The 10,651-nt window shown below is 41.9% G+C and overlaps 1 protein-coding gene across 5 annotated transcripts; it reads left to right on the top strand.

The window, feature by feature from the left end:
- Nucleotides 1-1,626: 1,626 nt before the first annotated feature.
- Nucleotides 1,627-10,302, top strand: LOC129817434 (zinc finger protein 512-like). Of its 5 annotated transcripts, none has more exons than XM_055872668.1 (15): nt 1,627-1,731; nt 2,449-2,587; nt 2,840-2,895; nt 3,154-3,227; nt 3,449-3,774; nt 3,874-4,458; nt 4,686-4,810; nt 4,901-4,987; nt 5,067-5,165; nt 6,874-7,041; nt 7,679-7,873; nt 7,987-8,088; nt 8,206-8,268; nt 8,459-8,557; nt 8,720-10,302. In XM_055872668.1, exons 2-15 carry the CDS (start codon nt 2,476-2,478, stop codon nt 9,152-9,154), a joined length of 2,526 nt encoding a protein of 841 aa, XP_055728643.1. In that variant the 5' UTR covers nt 1,627-1,731; nt 2,449-2,475; the 3' UTR covers nt 9,155-10,302. The 5 variants fall into 5 exon arrangements, with proteins under 5 accessions (XP_055728643.1, XP_055728646.1, XP_055728645.1 ...); XM_055872671.1 differs by lacking the exon at nt 1,627-1,731 and adding an exon at nt 1,732-1,756; XM_055872670.1 differs by lacking the exon at nt 1,627-1,731 and adding an exon at nt 1,738-1,943.
- The last annotated feature ends 349 nt before the right edge of the window (nt 10,303-10,651 follow it).

Raw genomic sequence — 10,651 nt, 5'->3', positions numbered from 1 at the left:
TCCGTCTACTGTAGGAGAACAAAATATTTGATCAAATTCAAAATATTGTTTTACAAAATAGAGATAGGCTTTTGGAATGAATGCATCGGCCATCTCCAGCAAGTAAACTGTGCATCATTAGGTGAGTAAGGATTTTTAGGACTATAATTTAATCCTCATATTGTAGCCTATATTATGAGTCTCCACACACATAAACCTAGGCTATTGATGGATTCAAGACGAGGTCATTTTTATTGGTCTCAGATTATCAGTTTGTCAGTGTCAAAGTAGCCTGCCATTTCGATAATTTGTGCGGTATTAAAAAATTCTGCCAAAATCTCCAGTCATGTAAAATGAAGTAGAATTGCATGAAATGCATTCATAAAAGGCCACATTTTTCCCGGATGCAAGGCTACTGAAATGGTCTCTATGTGTGCACTTCTGTAAGTGCCTCTGTTCTACTGCTCTATGCCACTACGCAAATGTGATGACATGCATGCAATGCTTAGTTATAAAGGTTGTTTTTTTCGGTACCTCAGAACTCCCCAGGTCCCCCCACTCTCGCGCTCACTGATGTTCTATCTATATCAACTATGGTATGGAGATAGAACAGATAGAAGAGACAGTAATATAGGACACTTTGAGGGTTGGCTACCTGGAATCTGCTGCAGTGATGCCTAAATATCAGTACCAGCATGAGAGACAATGGGTCAGAAAGACATGATGACATCACTCTGCTCTGGTGACATCACTTCAGTGAAGCCTCCTCCAAGTTGTCTCATAAACTGGATTTGAGAACCCATAGTCTTGCCAGTGGTGATGGTGTAGTACCTCATCAACCTTGGCACCTCTGTTTTGTAATGGATAAAAAAAGAGAAAAGTCAAGTATAGACCCTAAAAATAAAAGTAGCAATGTTTTGGTTTAGATCACTGCCCAGACAGCTATAAGCCTAACATTACTTAAACATTATTTAAAACAGTGATAGGCATGTGTCCTATTAAAATAATTACCTCTGCGTTCCATTGTGGATATGTAAGGGGAGTGAACAGGGGAAAAAATATGTGTTAGTCATGTAACAGACAATAAAATACATATATTATCTTACTGTTTCATACAACATCAGTGTTGCAACAGTGTAGCTGTTTCAATTCTTTTTTCACTTTCATTCTGACTATGACTGACCCCTCTGAGATAAGCTACACAGAGTCTCCCACCCATCTATCTAATATATACAACAACCCCTAATATATACAAGACAATCCATTTTACACAATATAAAGCACAGTAGGCACCAGAAGTCTGTCTGTACCAGTCTCACCTATAAGGTCGGTCAATAGTTACCAAAGCCAGAAAGTCATAAACCCCGCCTATTTCTATAATTTATCTTCTTAAAATTTTATTTTAAACCTAACCATAACTTTAAACCTAACCTTGACCACACTGCTAACCTTATGCCTAACCCTAACCTTAAATTAAGACCAAAAAACTCATTTTAGTTTTCATAATTTTTTTGCCTACATCCAGCTGCTATGTCTGCAACGGTTAGAATACTACTAGGAGGCGGAGCCATCGTAAGGTAATATGAAGACATAACTGATCTCGATTCTGTTTTGCGTTCTGCTCAACAAAACCTGTTCGTACTGGATGGCTGTAAGTAACCGCCCCTTTTACAGTCGTAGTGAATGAGATGGGAATCTCATTTGTTGTCTCCACTAAGAGGGCGTTTCGGGAATGAAGTAATCTCAAAGAGGGTATGCAATATGGACAATTGATACTGTAGGGTTTGTCGTAGCATTATTTTTTATTAGATATCCTCTTAAAAATTTCAGCATAACCATTTGATGTTCTTTCTATTCAAATAACCAAATCCAACGAGTGGTTAGGCGGATCGTTGTCGGGGGGAAATGACAGAGGGGGACTAAAACAGGAAGGAATGGCAGCTAACCTTGCTAAGGAGTGTGCGGTACGGGTAGACGTTTCACAATGTCACGTTTAAATGTATCAAACAATTCAATTATAGCGAAGTTGTTTGAGCGCGTGTAGTGCACGGTTAGAAGGTTTACATTATATCAGCATCCAGAGTGTAGATTTGCTGCAACGTCACTGCAAAGCAAGCGTTACCCTTTTTTGTGTGGCTATTCGTGGAAAATGATGGTGGCTGTGGCTTTAGTAACATTGCTACTGCTACACTGCTCGAGTAAGGTACACTGCTGCACTGAACAAAACAGAACCAATGAGTTCATATTAGGCCTACCTTTGTATTCACACGCGGGCTAATCCTGTGTTCATATAAGGGTTGGTATGCCACGTGATTCTTCTTAATGTGGACATCAAATTACTAACAGAATACATGTTCCCCAGACGAAATAATATTAAAACCCTTTTATCAAGTATGTGATAGTGATGATGTCTATTGATGGACTATGTCATAGAAGAATTCAGGCCTGGTGTTGTGTTATGTGTTGCAGTACTGATCGGTCAGGTCAACTGCAATCATGGATCATCATCAACTTCATCATCACACACAAGGAAGCATGTCACCATCATATGTGCCAAGGAAGAGGAAGGCTTCCCAGCCTAAACAAAAAAGTGGTGTTCCACTACCAGGTAAATGTCACTAAACTGTCACTAGATGATTGACAACTTGTCAGTTTACTGAGCAAATGTTAGAGTATTGATAAATTACATTATGTCCACATGTATCTCTGGCCAGTTGCAAATGTCTTGAATCATCATCATTATTATTGCATGTTTGGTCTCCATTTATGTATTCCATGCAGAATGTCTTGGAAATGCTCCTTCATTAGTGTTTTGTAAGGAAAGAGATGAACTAATGAAAATGTGACCATAATCCAACAGCTATCCAGAAGATGCCAGATATGAGTGTGATGAGCATGATTGTTGTTCCACCTAAGGTAAGAATATATACACAGTAACAGTATTTTCTTTCAGTTGTACTTGGCCATTATGAGAGTTCTTACAAGTATGGTTGCACTTTTCCAGTACTCAACATGAAAACTAAAATAACCATCATGAGGATCTAGAAATGATTTAGCATTAAGCACTTCTACATCAACATATGATGGTCCTTAGTGCAGTGTTCGCAATAAACCTTCTAAGGTCCTGTAGGACACTGGATCTCTTCTTTACAGTTCTGTACTTGAATATTATAGAATGATGACCCCCATGCGCAGGCGACCCAAAAGATGAAAAGGTCATATGGCAGAAAAAGGTCAATGGGCCCACTGTGAGTTTCCTTTATTTTAATTGCCCATTGCTGTATGTTTTCCTTCCCATCACTGACTCCTACCTGTCCAATATTCTCAGATCTCCACAAGTTCAAAGTGTATAGGTGATAGGGGCATTTGATCTGGGAAATAGTCTGTGCTTGTGCACAATTTTCTCTGTGCAAAAGCTGACCAGAGTAGTTGTTGTCATGTGAGTTTGGTGCTGTGTGTCACTGTCTAGGTATGAGGATCTTCAGAATGTCTCTCTGGGTTCTGGTGTGGAGGATTCAACCAGCGAGACGTCCTGCTGCTCCGTGGTGTCTTCCAGCCTGGCTGTAGCCAACGGTGAGCTGCCTCCTCCTCCACCAACCTCTGCCAGACTGCCTCACAGGCTGGTGGCTAAGGACTGCTGGCCCAACCAGGCCCCAGACACAAGCAGGGCCCAGGGCCGGGGTCAAGAACCACACCTGCCCTCCGATTTTGCGATTAAGAAAATGCGGAGAGTGGAGATGGACAACAACAGCACACGTTCTGTTACAAATTTCCCTCAAGAAGTGAGACAGTCAGGTAGTTATGTTGCAACCATCACTTTCTTGTCTTCTGACCCTTTCTATTATAAAGAGGTATTCAAGTTTTAGTTCATGTTGAATGTTTCCTTTGATGCAGTTCCAGTTCCTGTTGGAGGTGGGCATGTTCATAGCCATGTCCATAGCGGTCACTCAGTGGGAGTTGGGCATAGCAATGTCTACAGCAGTCACTCGGTTGGAGGTGGACATGCCCATAGCCATGTCGACAGCGGTCAATTGGTTGGAGGTGGACATGCCCATAGCCATGTCGACGGTGGTCACTTGGTAGGAGGTGGACATGCCCATAGCCATGTCGACAGCGGTCACTTGGTAGGAGGTAGACATGCCCATAGCCATGTCGACAGTGGTCACTTGGTAGGAGGTGGACATGCCCATAGCCATTTTGACAGCAGTCACTCGGTTGGAGGTCGGCATGTCCATAGCCATTTTGACAGCAGTCACTTGATAGGAGGTGGACATGCCCATAGCCATGTCCAAAGCGGTCACTTGCTTGGAGGTGGGCATGTCCCGTGCAATCATTCTATTGGATGTGGACATCTCCAGAGTAGTTACCCTATTGGAGGTGTAACTATCCAGAGCAGTCACAGTCACCCAGCAGAGCCTACCGAGGAAGAGAAATCTAAAGTCTTCACAACCAAGAAGGAACCCCCAGTCTACCCCCCAGGTGAGAGGACAAAGGATTAGAAAATCAAATATCACCATAGATTCAATCCCTGGCAACACTTTACATTAGTTCATCCTATACCTGTGTAATAACACAGTAATTACTTTAGTAACCATGTTGTATTAACAATGTTACGTAATACTTTGGTAATTGCATTGTAATGGTAGGTATTGTTCCTTATTCCACTTGTACAATAACAAAAACACTCCACTTCCTGTGTGGAACAGGAAGTCAAGAAGAGAGGTGGCAGCTGATGATCCTGGGCAAAGGGCGAGTCACGTGCCCCAAGTGTAAAAGTGTGAGCAGGAAGACTGTGGATGGACTGAAGAAACATATGGAGAGCTGCCGATTGGTGTGTGTCTGTGCCGTACTCACAATAACAGCCTCCCATGTTGCACTTGGTTCAACTGAATCTCAAAAAATACTAATGTGTTCCTTGTAGCATCCCTTCACGTGTCAGCAATGCGGGAAACAACTGAAGTCTTCCACGGGAATGAAGTACCACATCATGGCAGACCACAATAACCTGGTAAGGCCATTCTCCCATCTGACGCTGGTTTTTGTTTGTTTCATGTTGACATTGGTGTTAACTGTCTTGTTTTTTCCAGCCCTCACCAGATGACATAAATGGCCTGGATGACCAGTCCATGAAGGAAAAATTGAGGAAGGTGCTGAAAAGGATGGGCAAATTAAAATGCTCGAAAGAGGTATGATTCCTTGATGGCCTCTGTATCTGAAATTCCAGTACAGATGTCACATTAACCATTGTTGGTTGTCTCCCAAAGCAGTCTGGTTGCCTCTCACATTAACAATGTTCTGACATACAGTACCAGTCAAAGGTTTGGACACACCTACTCATTCAAGGTTTTTTCTTTATCTTTACTATGTTCTACATTGTAGAATAATAGTGAAGACATCAAAACTATGTAATAACACATATGGAATCATTTTGTAACCCAAAAAATGTTAAACAAATATATTTTCCATTTTAGATTCTTCAAAGTAGCCACCCTTTGCCTCGATGACAGCTTTGCACTCTCTTGGCATTCTCTCAACCAGCTTCAACTGGAATGATTTTCCAACAATCTTGCAGGAGTTCCCACATATGCTGAGCACTTGTTGGCTACTTTTCCTTCACTTTACGGTCCAACTCATCCCGAACCATCTCAATTTGGTTGAGGTCGGGTGATTGTGGAGGCCAGGTCATCTGATGCAGCACTCCATCACTCTCCTTATTGGTCAAATAGCCATTACACAGCCTGGAGGTGTGTTTGGTCATTGCCCTGTTGAAAAACAAATGATAGTCCCACTAAACGCAAACCAGATGGGATGGCCTATCGCTGCAGAAGGCTGTGGTAGCCATGCTGGTTAAGTGTGCCTTGAATTCTAAATAAATCACAGATAGTGTCATCAGCAAAGCACCATCACACCTCCTTCGCCATGCTTCACGGTGGGAACCACACATGCTGAGATCATACGTTCACCTACTCTGCATCTCACAAAGACCAAAAATCAAAAATGTGTACTTGTCAGACCACCAGTCTAATGTCCATTGCTCATGTTTCTTGGACCAAGCAAGTCTTCTTCTTATTGGTGTCCTTTAGTGGTGGTTTCTACGCAGCAATTCGACCATGAAGGCCTGATTCACGCAGTATCATCTGAACAGTTGACGTTGAGATGTGTCTGTTACTTGAACTCTGTGAAGCATTTATTTGGACTGCAATTTCTGAGGCTGGTAACTCTACTGAGCTTATCCTCTGCGTCAGAAATAACTCTGGGTCTTCCTTTCCTGTGGCGGGCCTCGTGAGAGCCAGTCTCATCATAATTCTTGATGGTTTTTGCGACTGCACTTTTCCACATTGACTGACCTTTATTTCTTAAAGTAATGATAGATTGTCATTTCTCTTTGCTTATTTGAGCTGATCTTGCCATAATATGGGCTTGGTCTTTTACCAAAATAGGGTTATCTTCTGTATACAACCCCTACCTTGTCACAACACAACTGATTGGCGCACACGCATTAAGTTAACTTTTTAACAAGGCACACCTGTTTTAATTGAAATGCATTCCAGGTGACTTCCTCATGAAGCTGGTTGAGAGAATGCCAAGTGTGTGCAAAGCTGTCATCAAAGCAAAGTGTGGCTACTTTGAAGAATCTAATATACAAAATAGATTTTAATTTCTTTAACACTTTTTTGGTTGCCACATGATTCCATATGTGTTATTTCATAGTTTTGATGTCTTCACTTTTATTCTACAAAGTAGAAAATAGTAAAAAATAAAGAAGAACCCTGGAATGAGTAGGTGTGTCCAAACTTTTGACTGGTGCTGTAGGTCTGGGATTTCATAGTCTACATCGTTGGTACATGGGAACTATAGATGTGTTTCACTCTAAAGGACTGTGTTACATTACAGGGCTGCACTGGTAGTTTCACCAGCATCATGGGTTACCTGTACCACATGAAGAAGTGTGGGAAAGAGGAGTCTGAGCTGGAGAAGCTGCTTCTCAACTGCCAACACTGTGGCAAGGTCTACAAGTCCAAGGCAGGCCTGGAGTACCACCTCAAGTCGGAGCACGCACCAGTGAGTTCGCTATATTGCACTGCCTTTACAGCAGGGATCTTCAACTAGATTCAGGGGTGGGGGGGAAACAAAATGACAAATAATTTATAGACCACAAATTGACCACAATAATCAGAAACAGATATAATATTAGAAGAAAACAATAATTTTATACCTTGCTTACATTTGTATATGATCACATCTCTCTATTTTGCGTGGGAATACTTGGGAACAGATTTCCAAAATTATAATCAATTGGAGCTGATTTCCTTGTGTTTTTACTGTGTTTTTATGTCCAACAATCCAGAACTTGGTGGGGTCAAATAAAACCACCCGTGTGCCAAATTCGTCCTGGGAGCTACCCGTTGGGGAATCCTGTTTTACACTATACACTTGTCCACTAACTAATAAGACAGTCTTTTAAGGTTACAATTCACTGGGTGACATTCCATCGCACAACATGCCATTGTGGTCACAATCAGTAGCAGTTACATTCTGGCAACTTCAATGTCACAAATATTTCTCTGTATATCCACCCACTCAATTTCCCAGAGCACCCCATTCCTTGGTCTCTTTTTTATAGCTAATTTCTCCTCTAAATTATTTGAGCTTCTCTTGAATGGGCGATGATAGACAGCTGTCTCCCTCTCCCCCACAGGTGCCTCAGAATGCAGAGGAGGAGGAGGTGAAGGCCCAGAGAGAGCCCAACCTTGAGAGGACACCCAGCGGCCGGGTCAAACGCATGTCAGCCCAGGTGGCCTTTTTCCACCTACAGGAGATTGCTAACGACGAGCTGGCCAAGGAGTGGCCCAAGAGGAAGGTCATTGGAGACCTTGTCCCAGACGATAACAAGGTGAGGACACTTCAACACTAAGATGGTCCTACATCTGTGCTCATTTACTGTATCTATTCCTGTGTATACATTGACCTCCAGATTAACCATTATTTTTCTGTTGGGTTCCACAGCTGAGATATGCCCGCCCAGGGCTGCCTGCCTTCAGTCAGGAGGTCCTTCGGAAGTGGAAAAACGAAGTGAAGCTGCAAAAAAAAGTGCAGTGCCCAAACGTGGTACGACCTATCATTTTTAAAATGATCTTTTATCCCATGTTGCGTATAGTTGAGATGTTGCTCACTGTACTATACTTGTGTTATAATGTGACTAGGAAACTTTCTGATTTCCCTCAGGGCTGCGGCTCGGTCTACACCAGTGTGTCTGGACTGAAGGCTCACCTTGGGCTCTGTGGAAGGGTATGGAATAGATTTACTCTCACTGCTCTGCTGTCTTTCACTTCCAAGTACTGCAACGTATCCAGAAGACAGGGAAAGTTATTCAGCTGAAACTGAGTCAATTCTTCAGCATAAAAATCTGATGTATGCACAGGAATTTAATCCATTATTAAGCATCTAATTCAACCGAATCTTTTTTCTCATTATGCAGGGGGACTTTGAAGCAGGGAAATACAAATGCCTGATCTGTAAGAAAGAGTTCAACTCAGAGAGTGGGGTGAAGTACCACATCAACTCTGTCCACTCCCAGGTCAGAAATGTATTTGTTTTAGACTTTTAACCACCATGATGACCTACTGTATTATATTAATGTATACTGTTTTGCCATATGAATAAAGTACTGCAAAAATGCATGGTATAGTGCTTTTTGGTGGCATACTATACTAATTTCCTTTGTCCTGTGTTTTCTTAGGACTGGTTTGTGGTGACCTCAAAATCCAAGAACTTTGATAAGGTCCTGAAGACCAAGCCCAAGGTGCACAGCACTGTGAATGACCCCACTGACCAGCTCCAGCAGCAGACCCTCCATGTCTTCACCCCCATCCTAGAGCCCTGGCAGGACATGCAGATGGGACCCCCACCAGCGGTGCCCGAGCCGGCCCTGCAGGTCAACCCTGAGGCAGTAGAGAGGAAGAGGAGGGGGAAGGGGAGAGGGAAGGAGAAGGACTGCTATGACTTCACTGGCAGTGACCATTCCAGCAGTAGCAGCAGTGGCAGCTCCAGCAGCGGATCAGAGACCGAGGAGCCTGAGGGCCAGAAACACAACGTTGACCAATGGGCACTGCAGAGACCCAGTATCATCGAGACCCACCCTGAAATTGCCAAGCGACCCAGAAGCAACCTTTAGTTCGGTTTGATCACCTGACTTCAGATCAGTGGTCCTTTCAGGAGGGTGCAACGTTACAGAACGTTCAGATAAAAATGCATTCCGCATTGGTCCTGGGATGTGTAGTCTGTGTTTCAACTGTAACTATGAGATCATCTTAGACAACTTTTAATGTGTCTTATTATTTTAATAAGATTTATAACTTTTTTGTTTTCTGACATGTTTACTTAGACTTTTTTAAACTCCTATTACCGGTAGTTCCTCTACAGATTGTGCCTAGTGTATGGATTTATTATTTCATACAACTCCTTATTATAACTTAACTGTTATCAGACCTCTTCTTTAAAATGCATATTTAACCGTAGCATGTGGTGTTAATGTAGTCTGCATTTTATATCATGGATTGTGATATGTTAACGCAGGATGAATTTGAAATACGGTGGTTGTCGGTTATAGTTGTCCGTGATGTGTTAACGCTGCATTGTTTGTGGATGTACAGTCCAGATGGAAATAGGTGCATTTGTCGTTTTATTTACTCCCTTTGTGCCCCTCTGCTGTATGATTGTATTTTGTTTGTTCTTCTCCTGTTGAGATTTGCAGTGCGCTTCTGTTTAAGGTTTTGAATAGATTCATCTGTTTTACTTTTGAATAATGAAGCTGCCCTTAATTTTTTTGATGATCCCTAACTAATTGATTCTTAACAATTGTGTTTCCCTGTTTGATGGCTTAGAAAATTTTACAAAGACAACCAATGTCTTTCAGATCAAAGATTCTGCTTGCGTCCGTGATTCCTGTAACAGAAACAGGCATAGTGCATGCACTTTTATATTGACTGAAATGAACTGCTCAATCTAATCATAGGCATATTCCCATAACCCAACCTTGTGAAAGTTGACAAGCGTGCCATCATTTGTTTTGTCTGGCATTAGACACTGCTTCTTGAGATGAGTTGTGTTTAATGAACCAACTGTTGTTAGTCAAATGAAAGGGAACACACTTCAATTCACCATTTGTGTACATTTGTATTAATGGAGAAACTATTGTTTCAAGATTAGAAAACTGCATTATACCTTTTTTTAGAAGTACTGTATTGTGCTGCTATTTTTAACGACCAGCAGTGTTAGCTATATTAACAGGCAAAATAAAAAATATTTACATAATTCTACAAATTTTCCGTTCTCATTTTGCCATTGTCTTACACAGTAAACAAACCGTATTCTACTAACAACTGCAGGTGTTAAATTAAAGATAAGTGATGCGCCGTCTGACCAAGCTCTGGTTCTATTCACTTCAGTACTTTGGGCGCCACCTGTGGCAGAAATGTGTGTCACAGCCATGCAGCGAGGTAATATATTACTGAACAAAAATGTGAGGTGTTGGTTTCATGAGCTGACATAAAAGATCCCAGAAATGTTCCATGTGCACAATTTTGTTTACATCCCTGTTAGTGATTATTTCTCCTTTGCCAAGATAATCCATCCACCAGACAGGTGTGACATATCAAGAAGCTGGTTAAAC

This window comes from Salvelinus fontinalis, chromosome 20, assembly GCF_029448725.1.
Source record: "Salvelinus fontinalis isolate EN_2023a chromosome 20, ASM2944872v1, whole genome shotgun sequence".
In the NCBI taxonomy this organism is placed as follows: Eukaryota; Metazoa; Chordata; class Actinopteri; order Salmoniformes; family Salmonidae; genus Salvelinus; species Salvelinus fontinalis.
Note: the sequence above shows the minus strand (reverse complement) of the source record. Positions and strands in the feature narration are given on the sequence as shown.

Coding starts and splice junctions, on each gene's coding strand:
- LOC129817434 (XM_055872668.1), top strand. CDS start 2,476: ATGGATCATCATCAACTTCATCATCACACACAAGGAAGCATGTCACCA. Junction 7,042..7,678: donor TCAAGTCGGAGCACGCACCA/GTGAGTTCGCTA, acceptor TCTCCCCCACAG/GTGCCTCAGAATGCAGAGGA. Junction 7,874..7,986: donor TTGTCCCAGACGATAACAAG/GTGAGGACACTT, acceptor TGGGTTCCACAG/CTGAGATATGCCCGCCCAGG.